Source organism: Amblyomma mixtum, chromosome 8, assembly GCF_055824585.1.
Source record: "Amblyomma mixtum isolate Tamu chromosome 8, ASM5582458v1, whole genome shotgun sequence".
In the NCBI taxonomy this organism is placed as follows: Eukaryota; Metazoa; Arthropoda; class Arachnida; order Ixodida; family Ixodidae; genus Amblyomma; species Amblyomma mixtum.
Window position 1 is genome coordinate 45,948,304 of NC_143019.1, and position 18,426 is coordinate 45,966,729.

The following is an 18,426-nucleotide window of genomic DNA, read 5'->3' on the forward strand; positions in this document are numbered from 1 at the left end:
GCACTGGCTCGCCACTATGGATCGAAACCCGGCGTATTCTGCGTGGATACCTCTCCCCCCCATCCGTGGGGGAATGGTACACATCCGCAGTCGTCCACCAATCCAAAACAGTGAACAGTTTTACTTTCAGAGCCCATGACATAACACACGCGGAGGGGGTCATCATTGCGTCGGCTGCATCCCATCCACTTCCAAAACAATTATTTCCGACTCCCGAGGGGCATGTCGGAACGTCGAGCAGGGCTGGATAGCGTACCTATAATGTTTATTTTTCCATGGTCCCCTCTACAAGGCGATACAAAGGTGGAGCCTTTGTCAGAAGTTTAGAGCCCAGGGGGTTTGCTTCTGGGCCACACTGCTTTGCTCGTTACGCGCGCTCAGCGTGCCAATTATCCTGAAAGTAAGAAGATTTTTTGTCTTGCTCCCTCCGATGTGTAGGACTTCCATGAGTGCTACAGGAGCGCCACAATAGTGCTTTGAAGCAAACCCCATGGGCTCTAAACTTTTGACAAAGGCTGTACACGTGAAACACACGCACTGAAAATGTATTGCTTGTGGCTGGACAAAATGGTGAAACAAAAAGCTATTTACATTCATGGCAAACACAGTGGTGTAGGTCGTGAACCGTAGTGCAACGTAAATCAAGTCCATTATTTAGCTCATTAGGTAAAGTAGACAAGATGTGGGACCGTTTTTACGTGCAATATTTCGCAAGAGGAGTGACCACCTTCCAGTGTTCAGGGTGATGGGTAGTATAGGAAGCATTTTTTATTGGCGATTCGGCCTAGTTTATTGCATATTGTACAGTTCATTTCATGTTCTGTAAATGATTGTGCTCAGTGGCCGCTTACACGAGCATATTTTCGGACAGAGCCTAGACAATGCTCGCGAGCGGCGCGAACTTGATTACTTTTTGTATTTTGTAAATGGTCTACAAAGCTCTCCCCTGTCCTTTCTTGCTATTCCTCCCCTCTATACTTCCCCTCGCTATCTCTCTCTTTCCCTTTCAACTCCACCGGCTGCATCCCGGGTGCTTAAGATACTAGATAGCAATTGCGGCTGCCGGCAACAATCTTTTCCTTCAACCCCGCCGCGGTGGCTCTGTGGTTACGGTGCTAGGCTGCTGACCCGAAAGACGCGGGTTCGATCCCGGTCACGGCGGCTGAACTTAATGAAGGCGAAATTCCAGAGGCCCGTGTACTGAGCGATGTGAATGCACGTTAAAGAACCCTAGGTAGTCGAAATTTTCGGAGCCCTTGACTACGGCGTCCCTCATAGCCTCAGTTGCTTTGGGACGTTAAACCCCATTAAACCTAAACCTAAACCTTTTTTTAATAATAAATACTACCAATACCACCTTTCTTTCCCAGTCCGAGAGCTGGTATGCACCGTGGGCTTTTCTGCTGTGGAGGCATCCATGTACCCTCCCGACCGGTTCTGCGACTACCTCTACTACTACAATGTGATCATCGTCGATGATCGCCTGCAAGGCGCGGAAGAGCAGACCAGCTGGAAGAAGTTCCAGGAACAGGCCAAGGCCTACAGTCATATCGAACTCGGAGTGGCCTTCCACTTCAGGTGAGGAACAAAGGGCACATGTGGAATAACCCTTACAACAATTTTTTAGAGAGTCTATAGACTGTCTATAGACTGCTGTCTACAAAGTCTATAGACTCTCTGTGGAAAATTCTACAAAATACTCTATAGACAATCTATAGATTTATGGCCAGTCACTTATAGCAGACTTTTGTCTATTCACTGGCTATAGGCTATGAATAAACAAAAAGAAATATCTATAGGAAGGCAATCGAGTCTATCAAAAAGTGATTACACTGTCTATAGACCATTTTTATCAGGGAAACATCCTTAATGAACGAAAATACGCCTCTAAAACAAAACGAGGAAGAGACGCAGACAGGACGGGCACTTCAAGTTACACATTTTAGGATTTTTTCTATTCTTCACATGGCTCGTCCTCTACTCATTACGTTTGTTGTTATGTCGTACTTTCTTATAATCGATTTTGCCTGATAGTTTTGGTGACTGTGCATGCGCATTCTTGCGAATGTTTATGGAAAGTTTGCATTTTATTAAGTTATAAGAGCAACGTTCGTCCTGTCGGTCTTGTCGTCGTTTCGTTTGAATGCAGTGGTTTTGCTCATTTCGATAATCAACAATGTCAGCTGGAAATATGTGCCATTCAGACTTACAGCTTATTCGGCGCATCAGCTGCTCAACCCAAGCGAACACTCTGTTTTAAAAAAAAAACATCAGTGCTTGCTGAAAATGTCAAGGGCTTTGGATTGCAGCGTTTGGAACTATGTAGAACTGCTAGAAACTTAGATGTCGCCGCTCGCACCTTTAAACGAATCTTGTAGCCGTTGTTTCTGCGTGCTATAGGCTACCGAGACGTGCTGTAGAACATCATTAGATTGAGTTCTCACTTGCAGCCACTGTAGCCTCTAAAGAAAAAAAGGAGCAAAACGCTGAGACAGCGTATGAGTATCTAGTTTTAGCAATATCGAACTGAAATAGCGTCGTTAACCATATTCGCTATTTCTGGTGGAAATTTTTTGTTATATCCGGATATGAAACGTTTGAATGCCAGCGCAAGAAGACAAATCCTTTGACACCACTTCGAATGTCCTACGTCAATTAGTTTGGCCGTAAAGAACGTTTGAAGTTTCAAGAAGTCATGGTTTGGGAACCAAAGGTCGTCGGTAAGAATCCCTATTATGCGCTAAGCTTTGATTCGACAAGTAATCTGATGCCGCGTAGCGCGCTGAATCGTTTTATTCCACTCGAACATCATACGCCAAATAGATGGTGCACAACCTCTGTACCAGTGGTACCACCCCCTCGTACCTCTTGAACGTGCCGGTATTTCATACTAACTCGACATTGAGTAATGCGAGTATTAGGGCTAACGCTCTACAATGAAAAATCATTCTTCCTCCTACATCGCCCTCCTCGCGCACCGAGTTGAGGGGTATGTATTGTGATTTGGTAGAGGGGGGGATTTCATGCGCCAACGGAACCAACAATTCGTGCACCGCAAGGGCTGCCTATAGATGGTGTGGCTAGGAGGATATAATAGCTTGCAAGTCAAAAGAGTAGCGGCAAAATACACTTCAAAGGAAGCCCTCCAGTCAATGGCGTCGAGCGAAATGTCATGACTTCACAGTTAGTCCCATTTCGCAGAGGCACTTGCGATTTCACGCTATACTTGCCACAGCTTTCTATAGCGCTGTTGCCGAGAGGCTGTGCAGGAAAGGGTAGGAGGCGGTCCTCTGTCCCTGTACCATGGAGAGTGGGCTACTCGGCACTAGCGGCCCAGCACCCTTTCTCCAGCTCCCCCCTTCACCCCTCCGCACCCTTATCCCAAACAACGAACAACCGCATTACCACGGTACTGGACAAATGACTGTCTCCTTCCCTTACCTGATTACAGCCTCTGCTGTATTGCTACCGCGACGCCACAAGAGCCGATCGACGCCCATTGGCTAGGAGAGGCCTCCTTTGAATGCCATTCGCCATTGCCTTCTTTGTTTGTATTCGAATGTAATAAAGAAGTAGTGGTGGGCTACAAGACCACCACGTGCATATAGCCCGCCTCTTGCCTCGTGCTCTAACCCTCCTAAATTAGCAGTGCAATCGCCCCACATTTATGCATGGCGAATGCAACAATTGCAAGGTCACAATTAAGAACAGCTCACGCTGACAATCGGCGTTACTGTGGCGGGAATCGCAATATTTTTATAGACTTCAGCGTATTTAGACTTGTTTACAGATTTTAGCCTATTTTATTAAGACACCGCTCTCCTACAGCGTACGTATTGATGAAAGGGCAAGCAAAACATTAAAAGGCGCAAAGATTTCGTATTCACATGCAACCCGAAGGCTCGCCGGGGATTCCTGGCTAAAGATCGTTGGTTTGGTTTATGGGGTTTAACGTCCCAAAGCGACTGAGGCTATGAGAAACGCCGTAGTGAAGGGCTCCGGAAATTTCGACCACCTGGGGTTCATTAACGTGCACTGACATCGCACAGTACACGGGCCTCGAATTTCTCCTCCAAAGAAATTCAACCGCCGCGGCCGGGATCGAACCCGCGTCTTTCGGGCCAGCAGCCGAGCACCATAGCCACTGAGCCACCGCGGCGGCTTATTTCTGGCTAAAGAATGAGTAGGTTCTTTCATCTGCAGTGTGAAACGAGTGGAGAGGAGGAGACACAGGGAAAATAACGACGTTGAGAAAGCGCTGACTAGCGCGAGAAGTTTACTCAAACTCAGCTCCTTCAGCACTTTTTCCGCGTTTGTGCAGATAGTCTTAACAATTAGGAGTCCTTTTTTACAAGACGCTGTGTCCGAAAATCTGTACGCTTACCCGGACCTCCGAACTTCTTTTCTAGGGGGGGGGTCAGGACCTCAAATTTTTTATTTTATTTCTTTTTTTTATATTCAATATTCATTTTATGTTTTCTTTACTTGTTTTGTGGCTTTGTTTAATGCATATAAAAGTTATACCCACATGGGCGGCTTTATAAATATACATATGTAAGAAGTGATTGGCCGCATTAAGAAAATCTGCGCACAGTCTGTTTCAGTTCTGCCAATCATGCTCATGAACAACGGTCAGCCAATCAACGACTTCTGTTAGGAAACTATTAGTTTAGGTTACTCAAATGAAGGTTTTAAGGCTTTGAGAAACAATTGGTTTAGGTTGCACAAACGAAGACATTTGAGACCGGTTTATATGAAATCAACTATCTCAGCCACATTGCTTTATATTAATAACGTCCTAGAATGGAAACGTTTTTCAGAAACCTCATCTGAGCGCGAACTGTTGGAGACTGGGGACCACTGTCCTCTCAGCACAAATTCTAGGGGGGGGGGGACCGTTCCTTGCCCCTTGAGTTCCGGAGTCCCTGTAAGCTTAGCTGAACTGAAATGTGCTCGAATATGAAAAATGTTATCCAGCAATGTGCCGAGAGAGACGGATGAATGAAGACAGAAAATGGTTTTCGAAATAGGCGCCTTCGTGCTTCACAGTAGCACCCGTATGGCTGCGGTGAGGGCATAATTCGTTTTTTTTTTTTGCCTTGCAAGTATGCACGATTTACGGTTCCAAATTGGATGATTCGTTTCCATAGCGGCTCGTTGTGATATGAATGATGTAGAAAATGCAGTTTAGTATTTGTAAGCAGTATTGATTCAATATGTGGATGCATGAGGGCCTGATAGATATTGCTCCATTAATCATGGGGAGGATAAAAATATTTTGTGCAATTTCAGCATACTTCAGAAACTGTGGTAATTTGATTTTTTTTTTCTTTGGGGAATAAGAAATAGCGCTGGAAGGAGTCAATACCCATGTACACAAAACCCACACAACTTCATAAGTCAACTTTTTTGTAAAAATGCGTTCGATGCTGCGCCGAAATACGCTCCTAGTAACGTCTGGGAATTCCTTTCTATAACTGCCGACATATTGAATTCCAGTATTTGCAGAGACACCTATTAATATCATCCATTAATTTTATACTCCACTATAAGTAATTCTAAGGTGCGTTGTTTTCTCAGCAGCACGTTTGCTGTCGAAAGCCTTGGCACTTGGCACACAAATGCTGAAAGTCCGCAGCGTCACTTTTGGAGCACGCTTTCGGAAGAGTTCACACAAGGGCAGAGCTTTCTTATCGACCGTTATCGAAAGGGTCTGGAGCCTGCTTCTCAGCAATGATCACCTACGCATGTACCCCAACTCATGTACCCTGTGAACCTCCCGAATTTAAATTAGGTCAAAGCCGAATAAGCCAAATATCGATCTGTTTAGAAGGGTTGAAGTTTACTTAAAGGAATTCCATTTTATGATAATTTGAAAGATAGTGTTATAATGTTTCAAATATCAAACATGCATAGAAATAAAAATTAAGAATTATACACCTGACGATGACTCGTGTGCTTGTCTGGAAACCTTGACACTCCGTATGGTTGAGAGTTAACCGAGGTAACGGAACCGTGTGCATTGTCAGCTGCAATAAAAAGCAATGCGAGCATAGCTGATGGAAATAGGGGAATAACGTAAAAATAATATTGATGCTGTCAAACTCGCTTCTGCTTAAAAGATATCAAAAATAACTGAACGTGGGCTGAAACATGTTGGGTAATAATTTGATTTATAACTTTCTTGAAAAAAACTTACGGAGGAACTTTTAGCCTGCATAGCTCCGCCTTGTATGTGAGGGCACTGCACAACCGGATATGATATCGGCGACAGACGTTTCCACGTTTATGAGTTGCAACTGAAGCCGCTATCTCTATTTATTTATTTATTTATACTTATACAGAATACCCCTAAAGGCCCTCGAGAGGGTATTACATAGGGGGGGGGGGGGGGGGGGGGGCATAGGCAAATGAACAGAATAAAAGAAAAACCACAAATATAAAACAAACAACAAAAGCGCAAATAAGACACACTGGATGAAATAAGTAAGCAAAAGAATCAATCAAAAGCACAAATAAGACACTTTGCATGACATATAAGTAAGCAAAAGAATCAAAAGAATGGCAGCGCGGCAAAGAACGAAGATTACTGCATTATTAAAATTATACAAACAGAACACTAATACAATGAATCTTTTTAGTAACAAACCTTGCAAAAAAGGAAGCCATGAACAAATAAAATAACAATGTATGCGAAGAGTTAAGCAGTAGTTATTGAAGATATAAGTTTAAAATATTTATCAGGATCAGTGGTGGTTGCGATATATGAAGGCAGAGTGTTCCAGTCAGATATTGTGCGTGGTAAGAATGAATGCGCATATATAAATGTTCTGCACGTGAAACGTCTAACTTAAAAGGGATGATCGCGGCGGTCAAAAAGCGAAGTAGGCAAAGAAAAAAAGTCGTTATGAAGTGATGGATGATGATAAAGTTTATGAAAAAGTGACAGTCGTGCAATTTTACGGCGGAGACATAAATCCTGGAGACCTGCGCGTTTCTTTAAGGCTGTGACGCTGGTGTTACGTGAATAATCGGAGTAAATAAAACGAACGGCGCGGTTCTGCAATCATTCAATGTTATTTATTAGGTAAGATTGGTAAGGGTCCCAAATAGCCGAGGCATATTCAATTTTAGGTCGAATTAGAGTGGTATAGGCATGAGCACGGAGGTGAGCACGGCATGAGCCACTGCCCAGTGACCGAACTTACGGAGGGGATAGTCGGGTTCACGTGGGTGAATGCGTTATAGTGCACGGAGGTAATAGTGGCAGACACGGCACAAGTACTCCTACGTAGCTTTTAGCGTTTTCTGGGCACCTTTGTTGCCTGTAGTACGTGGTTTGCACTTGCATGCAATAAACAGCACGTAGTCTTTCTCTCTATTCTCTCAATTCATTTCATCCCTTGGTTAAGGCGCCCTATAGAAGTAAGACATTGCAAGAACCTTATCTTCCTCTAGAATTTCGCTTATTTCCCTTGAAGGGAGTTAAATTATAACAATACACTCACCTTTCACAAAATCCCTTATTTCGGATCACTCACCATTTGCAGCTTTCAAGTTGACAGTATATGGGCGAAACCTGCCTAAAAGGACACGAGTTTCAGGAGCAGGCCTGGATGGAACTGCGCTCGACTTGCAATTAACAGCATTTTTCGACACAGTTTTTCTGGAATAAGGCATCGGACCTCAAGCTAACGCTTCTTCATAAGCTGTCTTTAAAAAATAATGCAGATTTAAAGAAACCTATACGTTAGCATAAACTGAGATATGTGTACTTTCCCATGCGCGCGTCAGCCATACTGATTCCGTTAGAAGCTCCAGGCACATGAGAGGTTTGTGGCTTCAAGTAGCTCCTTATTTTACGCGGAGGGGGGGGGGGGGGGGGGGGGGGGGCGGAGGAGGTCAGAGGCCTCCATGCGTAGGGAACTGGGCAATCTCTCCAGTATAACACGTCGCCACCGAAAGCTAGTTGTTAAGGCAGATGCTTAGAAGCCGCTGATGGAGCCGACTCTTATTTCCTGTGCAGAAATGTGTAATCCGGATGACATAACCAGGGTAATTCGTCGAATTATCACATCAGCTTTGCATTTCAGTGACACCAGCCACCCAATTGTATTCGTCGGTTTTATTCAGAGTACTGTATTCATAGCGTGCAACAAAAACCGAATTTGGAATGTAGCCCGTTTCTGAAACATATCGTAATTTCTGAAAGCATATCCTGGTTGACACCTTTCGCCTAGTTTTTTGAGATTATCAGATGCAGGCTCAGGTAAAAGTACTGTTTACTTAGAGCATCCTCATCTCATTCTTTTGCAGTTACATCACCACAAAGCAACTTGACGCTGCCAGGAACGCCCTGGATATGCTGGCGCAAAAAAATATCAAACACTACGGAATCCTTAACATCATCAGTCGTGTTGGTGCTCTCGAAGTGACGGTGACCGGTCTGTATGATGTCTTTGAAGTGAGTGCGTCGTCCTCGCTTTGATGGCAGCCACGTCCAATACTTGATAACTGGCCCCTTTGTATGATTTCTGAACGAGGTCTGCGATTTTGGACATGGATGGATGGACGGACGGTGGGACGGACGGACGGACGGACGGACGGACGGACGGACGGACGGACGGACGGACGGACGGACGGACGGACGGACGGACGGACGGACGGACGGACGGACAGGGAGACGGGGAGATGGACGCGGTGATTGGGAGACGGATGGATGGGGTTATGGGGTGATCGGAGATGAGGATCTTAGGAGCCTCCCCTTTTAAACGGGGCAGCGGTCGGTGCCACATGCTGGGAATTCTTTTACAGCCCTTGATAGTCCATATTTCATTGCGGAACGGGCGTTTCTAAAATGTACACGGAGACTGGAACACCACTGTTGCAGCTCTCGTGAAGCAGCTCCCATAGACACAGTACTTAGGGAAATGGTCCCTGAAGGAGACAGTTGTATAGTGGGAAGTAGGGGCCAAACCATTGTCAGCATGAGTGCGCTAATCACGGTTTCTGAAAAAGTAATAGTCTTTGTCTTAGCAAGTGTGGGCGTCATTGGCGAGGACTGTATTCGCCTCTCCATGCTATGATTAAGATCGAAATGAGGATTGAATAAAAAGGAAGAGACGGGGGGTAGAAGATTAAAAGGTGGCAGTTGAGGTTCTTTTCTCTCTTTTTTTCTTCTCCTCGCTTGCTGTTGCTTAGCGAGGTCAGGCCGTCTCGTTGCCGTTACGGCCCAGTCTTGTGATTGGCATTTGCGCGAAGGACGATGACGACAATTTTCGTTGTAGAAACAAAAAAAAACTTTATACATAGATGGTACAGTGAAGACAGACTCGAACAAAGGAAGAGCAACAACAGAGTGGAGCCGCCAGAGCTCTCCCGGTCAAAAGCTCCTGGCGAGAACCCCCAGATTCCCGCCAACATCTCCTCCTAACCCCTCAGCTCATCGCTGATTGGGCCGGCCCTCTCGTGGCGTAACAGTTGCGCTGTGGCCGTGTATTTAGGCGGGCCCACAGTGCACGTGACTGATATAAGATACAACACAAGCAAAACGCAACGAAACCATAACAGAGTATCTTCCCCTCAGGAAGTCGGACTGCGCTGGAATACACACAAACCCACGAACAGAACCGTCGTTTGCCCTCTGTTCCCCGAAGCGGTGCCAGCCAGCGGAAACAGAAGCGCACGGCCAAAAGAAAACTCGTCTCGGCGCCGCCGTTAGGCCGCAAGTTCGGGCAATGAGCGGAGCTCAGGCGTATATCTGTCCGCGCAGCTTAAGAACTATGGCATGCCGCCGCCGAAGCCGCCCGTTGCCTTAAAGAAAAAGAAACCTAAAGGCCAGCGTTCGGAAAGCGCGCCACTGACACCGGCCAGGCACAGTCCGTATTCCCGGGTTCCCGCGCGTCGCCCAGAAGCGGCGCCGTTTCCCTCACGGTGAATACACGGAGTCGGCGCACACACGCACAAGCAAAAGAAAAAGGAGCGCTCCCCCGAAAAGCGGTGCGGGTGCAAGTGCCGTTTAGGGTTTCTAGCGGCGGGGATCCTTCAAAGGGACCGAGACGAGACTGCCGGCGCGCCGTAACTCACGTAACGCGTACCCGGCTAGCTCTTCGGCGCGGGCACTCGTCGGCGCGACCGTGTCAAGCGCGTCGACTAACAGCTTGCACGCCGGCGGGAACCCAAATATTTCGGCTGCTGCGTGGCGGTCTTAAGCTCAGTGGCTCTACAGTGGCGTACGTTGTTTTGAAGAGGTCTGTTTCTTGTAAGAGAGCATGCTTTTCCCAGAGAAGTGAGGCAGCCTTCTCCATTCCTGGCTCAAGCTTTTACATCGTGCATCAATTTTTAGGACCTTTTCTTAATTAGCTTACTAAAACTCCAGTCGGTCGTGGTGCACGTTATGCGTCAAGAAAGCGCGGCAGCCGCCCGGCAGATTGAGTTTCACAGTATTTAGTTTGTCAGATACAAAATGGCGCAAATCCTCAAGCAGCTAGTGTTAGGAAAATCAGAAGTCAACAAATTCTCCAAGCATCCCGCTAATGCGAACAAATTTTGCCCTGCAATTTATCCTTCCTCGAATAATTCTCACTGAATGGCCTTGAGGAAGAGTCGTTGAACGCTGACTCTTAGTCACGAATTCGCGTCTTCATTGGTCCAACTTGCCTCCTCACAGCAGTGCCATACGCACGCTCCTGGGCAAAGGCAGGGGTTGGCGGTAACATGGTCCGTGGCCAGGTCACTGGGCCTCGCGGCACCCGCTGCTCTGCAACTGCATGAACCTCGCTTGGAAATAGAAGGCACTCCACGGAGTTCCCTTTTAGCACCGCGTTCCTCACACTGTGATTCCCGCATGCCCCGCAGGCACGGAGATCGCGCCTGGTGGTCACAGGTGGGAGGGTGCCTACGTAGACGCCTTTTCCAGGCATCGGTTGCTTGGGCCTGGTGAATTAGGGGTCACAACAGTTAACTTTTTTTTAACGCTTTAGTTAAAGGCATGATATCAGTTCTTACTTGATTGATAGCTATCGCGGCTTTGTTGATGACCTTCAAATCACTCCTTTTTATGCTCCTGCAGAAATTCAAGGAGATCCAAGGAGACGATCCTGCAAGGAAGACCATAATAGCTATCGCATCTTACAATTACACCAGACCTGCTTTCTTACAGTACGCTGACATCATCTCTACAACAGTTAAGTAAGTGTGTTTATAGTTTGGCGTCATGGCTGCCGATATTAGTGCGAAAGCACTCATAGTTTTATGGTATATGGGAGTTTACGTCCCAAAGCGACTGAGGCTGTGATAGGGAGGCCGTAGGCGAGGGCTCCGAAACTTTTGACCACCTTGGGTTCTTTAATGTGCACTGACATAACACAGCACATGGCCTCCAGAATTTCGTCTCCATAGAAATGCGACCGCCGCAGCCGGGATCGAACACACTTTGGGGTCAGCAGTCGAGCGCCACAACCACTGAGCCACCACGGCGGCAAAAGCTCGCATACGCTCACAAACACCGACCAAGAATCGTGTCAGTCCGATCTTGTGCAGACACCTAGCAACAGCGACCTCAAGTTAAGATAAAATAAAATATAACACGCAGATAGCAACAAATCTGGCCCCGTGAATCCCGAATTTGACCATGTCCAGCACAATGGTGACCTCTAAATTTGGCCTTCGCCATTTTCAAAATTTGGCCCGGGCCGCCGCCGAAATTTGACTTTGGCCGAATTGGACAACAATCGATGCCCAACCATAGTCGACCGTGCCCAACACGATGGTGACCTCGAAATTAGGCCCAAATTATATCCAAAAATTGGCCATCCCGAAATTCGCCCTTGACCGATTTGCAGCGATTTCGATACCAAGCCGTAATCGGCAATGCAGAACGCGCTGGTGACCTCTAAATGCGGCCGGGGCCATCCCCAAAACTTGACCTTGGTTGATTTGCATCAAAATCAATTTTCAGTCAAAATTGGCGTTGCCCGACATGATCGTGACCTTCTAATTTGGCCCCGGTCATTTCCTAAAGTAGGCCCTGGCCACCCCGAAATTTCACCTTGGCCGAGTTGTAGGGAAAACCAGTGCTGTCGCACTGTAATCGGTTTAACACAGTTGAAACCTTGATATTTTTTTTCTGTTGAATACATCATCCAGAAGAAGTCTGGTATGATACTTCAGATTTGGCGCTTCATTGCAAATAACCGGCGTCTGTTTGCTTTCGAGAATAATTAAAGCCCCTATTTTGAGGAACCATCACATGGTATTTTTGAGCTCGCTTCTGAAATTGGGAGCAAAGTAGTCATGTTCTAGCAGCCGTGTTACAAGAGTCGTAGATTTCCTAAAATACGCTGACAGAGAAGAAGAAATTAATGGAGGTGATACGAAAGAATTGAGCATCTGCTTTTATGTGTTATTTGCGGAGATGTGGGATAGTGCTTTTCAAAATTTGAATCGATCGAGTACTAAAGCTCCAACTTAGTACAAATTGTGTTCCTAAAGATCAAATCCAATGCGGATATGATAGTAAAGGAAGCGAATCGAATGTGAATCAACTATGAACCGAATGTTTCTCGACTACGCGCTACGTGCGGAAATGTATGTAGAAAAAAGCATACCCAAAAATTCTGGACAAACTAATTTTTCAGCATGAAGTTGTTTATGAAAGCAAGTTTCACATATATCTCAAAAGTTCTTTATAACAATCGACATATGCGAAGATATTCCCCGGCAGGCTTGCATTTTCTTATCGCTATCGTCAAAAAAATTCTGCGTCGGTTTTTGTAGCGAAAGCTGCATTGGCCACGAACTTGCGATTTCGCTGTGGCGGTGCTCCGAGGAGGCACAGAGACCGACCTTGAGCCGTTGCCTAGCAACCGCCGCAGCTGGCGGACGCCACGCGCTCGCCGCGCCATCTGGCATGACGTCACACCGCGCGCCTCGCCGCGGAGCCCCCGCCGTCAATTGGTGTGACGTCACACCGCTTGCCTCGTCGTTGCGCTTGGTTTCGCTACGTATATCCTGGCATAGCGGAGCTAAGCCACTGACAATTATTGGGGCAGTCTAACTACTCGATGTCAGCAATGGACAAACGTTAAAAGGAAGATTTCGCTACGCATCGAAGAATGCACTAATGCTTTCATGATTTCCATAACATTACCTTAGAATAATATATAGTTGCCTCAAAATTAAAGTTAGTGTCCATGAATATGGAAGAAGTCATTCAAATTAGCAAAGCATTGGAAGCGGCACTGTGGTGCAGCGCTACAGCTAAAGGAATTATAACTATAGCTGCGAAAAGAAGCAACACTGATCCCCATTAGGGGCTATACACATAATACTACGTCGGTATATTAGATCTATAGCCGCAATGTCATAAGCATAGGAAATGAATGCAGCCACACAAATGGACCCACCATCTCGCTTATACCGATCCCGCTTATACTGATCCCGGCTGCATGCTGTACGGCGTCGGAGATCCTCTTTTCTAAAACGTATTGGAAGAAAACTGAATTTTTTTTTCGAAGTTCGGTGCAGTTATCCGAACACTGCACTAGAGCATGCGAGTATATTCGATTCGTTTCGAATAATACTGAACGCGCACCATTTGTTTCCTTCAGCGTAACGAATAGGGGTGTATTGTATTCGCTCTTCAAAATATCCAGTATTTTCTCGTTCCAAGTTATATGCGTTCAGCTTGGTTTTAAAAGATTATTTGCTAGTCAGAGTTCGGGCTGTCTTATTTATTCACTGGGCACTTAACTACGCTTTGCGGATTGACCACCACCGCTGTACAGAAAGATATACTTTTAGCATAACGCGTCCCGCTAGCGCTACCACTTACCACCTACCACACCCCATCACTGAGCATGCGCACATCGCCCTCAGGGCGCCAGATGGCGCCACGTTCCAGTCAGCAGCGTGCCCGGCTGCCGAGCCGGGACCAATCAACGAGTGCGCTGCACGCGGCAAACGCTAGCAGTAGCGATGCGTGCTATGCTAAAAGTATCTAATAAGAGTTTGTACGTGCCCTTACCGCAGAAACTTGAAGGTGGACACGGTGATCGCCGTCTCCTCTACCGGATTAGTGCAAGGCCAGGCTGACTGCCTCGCCGTGCCTCCTAGCGTTCTCCACGCACCGATCGACGGTGCAACCAACCTAGTAAGTTTCATTCTCGACGCCTGTAAGTGTTCTCTGCTTACGCCACGTTTCTCTTTATCGCGCCGCAACGAACATGCTCGCTGCAGAAAGTACATCAGGCAACGCCGAAGTGGTATTATTATAGCGTTTGTAGAAATTGCATCCAGGACGGAAACTTTCAACTGTGGTGCGTCTTCTTCACGCGAACTTCGCTGTTATTTCGTAATTTCCGACCCCCCCCCCCCCACCCCGAAGCCTACACGGTCCCATACTTCACCGAAAGTATAATAAGCTAAAAAGAAGATACAGCTGCAGTTACGCTCCCAATTTGATATAAGCGGGCCTGAAAAAACTAGAGATTGATTCGCGGATAATTTCCAACATGCTTGGAGGCCTTGAGGAGGTGTAAACCTCTTTGAGCGCGACGTCAGTAACACGCACTTCGCTGGTGGATTGAGGGTCATTCTCAAGTAACAACCTGTAACTGGTTCCGCATCGTCATTTCACGTTTCGATAACCATTGGAGGAATCAGTATATTATGTGACGTCGTCGCACCAATAATCTATAAAGCTCGGTGATTCCTTGGCTTAATGCACAATGCGTTTCTCTCCCATCAGTTTGGCTCATACCCTGGCCTTCATCTCTACTGAAGTTTCCATATGACCAGTTCTATAATTTCACGTTTACATATGTTATTTTAAGAAGTCAATATGAAGCATATGGAGTCGGTAGGCACCATACGGAAGTACGTATGGGAATTTGCGGACTATATATGACGTCATGTACATTGTGGGAAATCCTATAGAAGATGTGTGGAATCCTTATAGGCTCCGTAAAGACAAGATACAGATTTCTTTATATTTTTTTCATATTTATGGACTCTATATTCTAATAATTACACATCAACGCCTCATAAGAAATGTTTCAGTAGGGATGGTTTGGCTGTGGTATTATATTAACGCCTACATCGTTACCATGGCGAGCCTGCCAGCATTGTTTCCAAGGCGCAAGAACACTCCACGATTTTCTTTACACTCTTCGCAGTTTCAGTGTGAGTAGTGACGCTACTACATTTTTCCTGGCGGCATGGTTCAAAGCGTATTCGTGATTGCATGTGAGTAACACGCCACCATAGCTTGGCAGACAGCCGCCACGGCCAGTCTCTGCTGCGGCGAAAGTGGTCGCAGGCGGCTACACAATGCCACTCAGAGATTAGTGTTGATCAAACCTTGGTGTGCTCTTACGTAGTCCAGATGCTTCATTTTGTTTGGTTTACTTGGGTTTATGGCGGTTTAACGTCCCAAAGCGACCCAGGCTGCGTTTTGTAATAAATATTTTCGTGTCCATTCCTTTATTTGTTTGCTATTGTTTTTGCTCCAGCATCGCTGCTGGAGCTGACCAGTGTAGTGCTCGGTAGCTATCTACACTGACGTCACACGTAGCATCCACCAGTGGCATCCACCAGTGGCAGGGGGACGTAGGGCTATTAGGGATGTTATATAGATAGAATACGGCGATATTTCAGTGAGCACGAGTGGCGCTGCGTATGTGAACAGATGCGGCTGGTGGCTAATACTACTTCGCACCGAACGCGCAGTATGTGCACGGGCTTTTGATAAGACCCCATACAAATCATCGGACCCTGTTGGGCCTCTCATTCGAACTGGGCGCCCTGGTCTACGAGCTGCGAACGGACGCACCGGACATCAAGCGCATCGCCTACTCCCCGTGCGTCAACGTGGATATCACAAGCCAGGACGCGGTGAGTTGTTCATGGATTGCCAAGTCCGCGGCTTGCTGGACTCAGTGTCTCGTGGTCGTACCTTGTCTCGTAATTCGTCGGCACTTAAATCAAAACTGCAGCTGCCGCCAGCTAATCGCGCAGGCTACCCCCCCCCCTCCCGCCCCTTACCACTCGCGCAACCGGTACATTTAACTGATTTAGACTGTAGGCAAGATTTTTCGGTCCGTTATAACGGCGTTGATTAGTAAAACAAGACACAGGTCGGTCCTCCGAGTGTTTTACTAGGTGCGAAGAATATTGTGCGAAAGTAGTCATCTCTTTTGAATCTAAGAAGCACCGTCTTGTGGCGTTAATAGTTTTCAGGCCTCATAGTTTGCAAAAGAAAGAATTAACAAAGTGTTTTAGTATCCACATCACAATGCCGGGTGATTTATCCTGTGCAATTTTTTTTTGATAACTCTGAAATATACATCAGTGTGGTCTCTTGAGCTGTTTGATGGCCTTCAACACCGAAGGTTAGCTCTGATATGAATTTTTCTTAATCGACAATCTGCATCGAAATATTGAACAGCAAGAATATACACCTGAAAGCTTGTTGAATTGGCTTTCTTGCATAATTTAATTACCCGTAATTATCGTGGCAATTGTCCCCGATATGAAATTGATCTCTACAGCGTCAAATACACCAACTACGCATGTACTTCACGCATAACAAGTGCGACAGACGCCATTTTATAAGAAAAATTCGAGGGGACACTTAGGCTCCGCCTTAAGGGCATTACGCGGTAACGGGCTAACATTCACACACCCATGAGAATCCTCATACAACTCCTGGCGCAGTGGTTTCAGGGGTTAAGCGGTGCCCCACTGAAATGGCTGGTGCTTCCACCAATGGGGCTTGGGTCTCCCAGGTTTCATTTCTTAGCAACCTCTCGCAACCAATCATTAATGGTGCTCAATTAGCTGACAATCCGGTGAGCAGGTTTTGATGACGGCTCAAGATTATGTGACAGAGATGACCAATCTGCCTTTTAGGTTGCTTCTCTGAAGATTTTTCATGAATTACTCGCTCGACGACGCCTACGCCGTGTTTTCTGTGACGCAAGCTCCTTAACGCTCTCGGGTCAATACCAACCGCGCGCAAGAAGCCAACTCAACGAGCTTTCAAATGGGTATTTTCGGCTTTCGATATTTCCAACCACCTTGCCGATACGAACAACAAAAGATACAGCTCACTTTCGATGTTGACGGCCATCGGTATGGCAGTATAACCTACCCCCTAAAAAAAATGTCAGTTCATTAACTTGATTAATAGTCCAATCAGTGATCTCTATAAAGCTCATAATGTCTGCCTGACTGGACAATACGGCTCGAGAGACCGCACCGACGTCTCCGAGTTTTCAAATACATTTTAAGCCACCCTATATAATTTCCGTGCTTGCTGCCAAAGAACGTTGAATAAATGGTTTAAAAATTCATCCATTGTCGCTCACTCATGGGCACACAAAACGCTAATGCATACTAATGGAAATGTATTGGAGGCCATGAATGCATCCCTATGTTAGTGGCTGCGAAAGGAATGAAGCATAATCTGGGTTTTGCATGTGTCCTAGCTTTTCTTCGCATCTTTGCTTCCTGTCGGTATGTAAACCTGCCGAGTGAATACTTGGGACAGTGTCGTGCGTGTCAGTCGAGGAAACTTTTATGGATGTGGTGAGCGCTGTACGCAGTGCGTGCATCACTGCAAGATGCTATGCACCACACTTGGAAGGGAGTGTCCTGTGCGTGGCTAGATCCCCCCGCTCCTCCTCACCCCCGAGCTCGGAGTTCTAAATGAGTGCCCTGTGCGCAGCTAGCTCCCTCCGCTGCTCCTTACCCCGAGCCCGTAGTGTAGAAGGAGTGCCCTGTGCACGGGCAGATCCCCTCATTCCTCCTCACCCCGAGCCCGGAGTGCGGAAGGAGTGCCCTGTGCGCGGCTAGATCCCCCCACTCCTCCTCACCACCAAGCCCGGAGTGCGGAAGGAGTGCCCTGTGCGCGGCTAGATCCCCCCGCTCCTCCTCACCCCCGAGCCCGGAGTGCGGAAGGTGTAACCTGTGCGCGGCTAGATCTCCCACTCCTCCTCATCCCCGAGCTCGGAGTTCTAAATGAGTGCCCTGTGCGCAGCTAGATCCCTCCGCTGCTCCTTACCCCGAGCCCGTAGTGTAGAAGGAGTGCCCTGTGCACGGGCAGATCCCCTCACTCCTCCTCACCCCGAGCCCGGAGTGCGGAAGGAGTGCCCTGTTCGCGGCTAGATCACCCCACTCCTCCTCACCCCCGAGCCCGGAGTGCGGAAGGAGTAACCTGTGCGGGGCTAGATCTCCCACTCCTCCTCACCCCCGATCCCGGAGTGCGGAAGGAGTAACCTGTGCGCGGCTAGATCCCCCCGCTCCTCCTCACCCCCGAGCCCGGAGTGCGGAAGGTGTAACCTGTGCGCGGCTAGATCTCCCACTCCTCCTCATCCCCGAGCTCGGAGTTCTAAATGAGTGCCCTGTGCGCAGCTAGATCCCTCC

General features: G+C 47.2%; 1 protein-coding gene across 1 annotated transcript in view; it reads left to right on the forward strand.

The window, feature by feature from the left end:
• The first annotated feature begins 1,417 nt into the window (after positions 1–1,417).
• LOC149332266 (uncharacterized) overlaps positions 1,418–18,426 on the forward strand; it is a 28,695-nt gene continuing 11,686 nt past the window's right edge. Inside the window, exons 1-5 of the mRNA XM_089557499.1 lie at positions 1,418–1,578; positions 8,317–8,464; positions 11,072–11,190; positions 14,032–14,152; positions 15,730–15,894. Of these exons, the coding sequence (XP_089413625.1) occupies positions 1,418–1,578; positions 8,317–8,464; positions 11,072–11,190; positions 14,032–14,152; positions 15,730–15,894 (714 nt within the window). The remainder of the gene's footprint in view (positions 1,579–8,316; positions 8,465–11,071; positions 11,191–14,031; positions 14,153–15,729; positions 15,895–18,426) is intronic.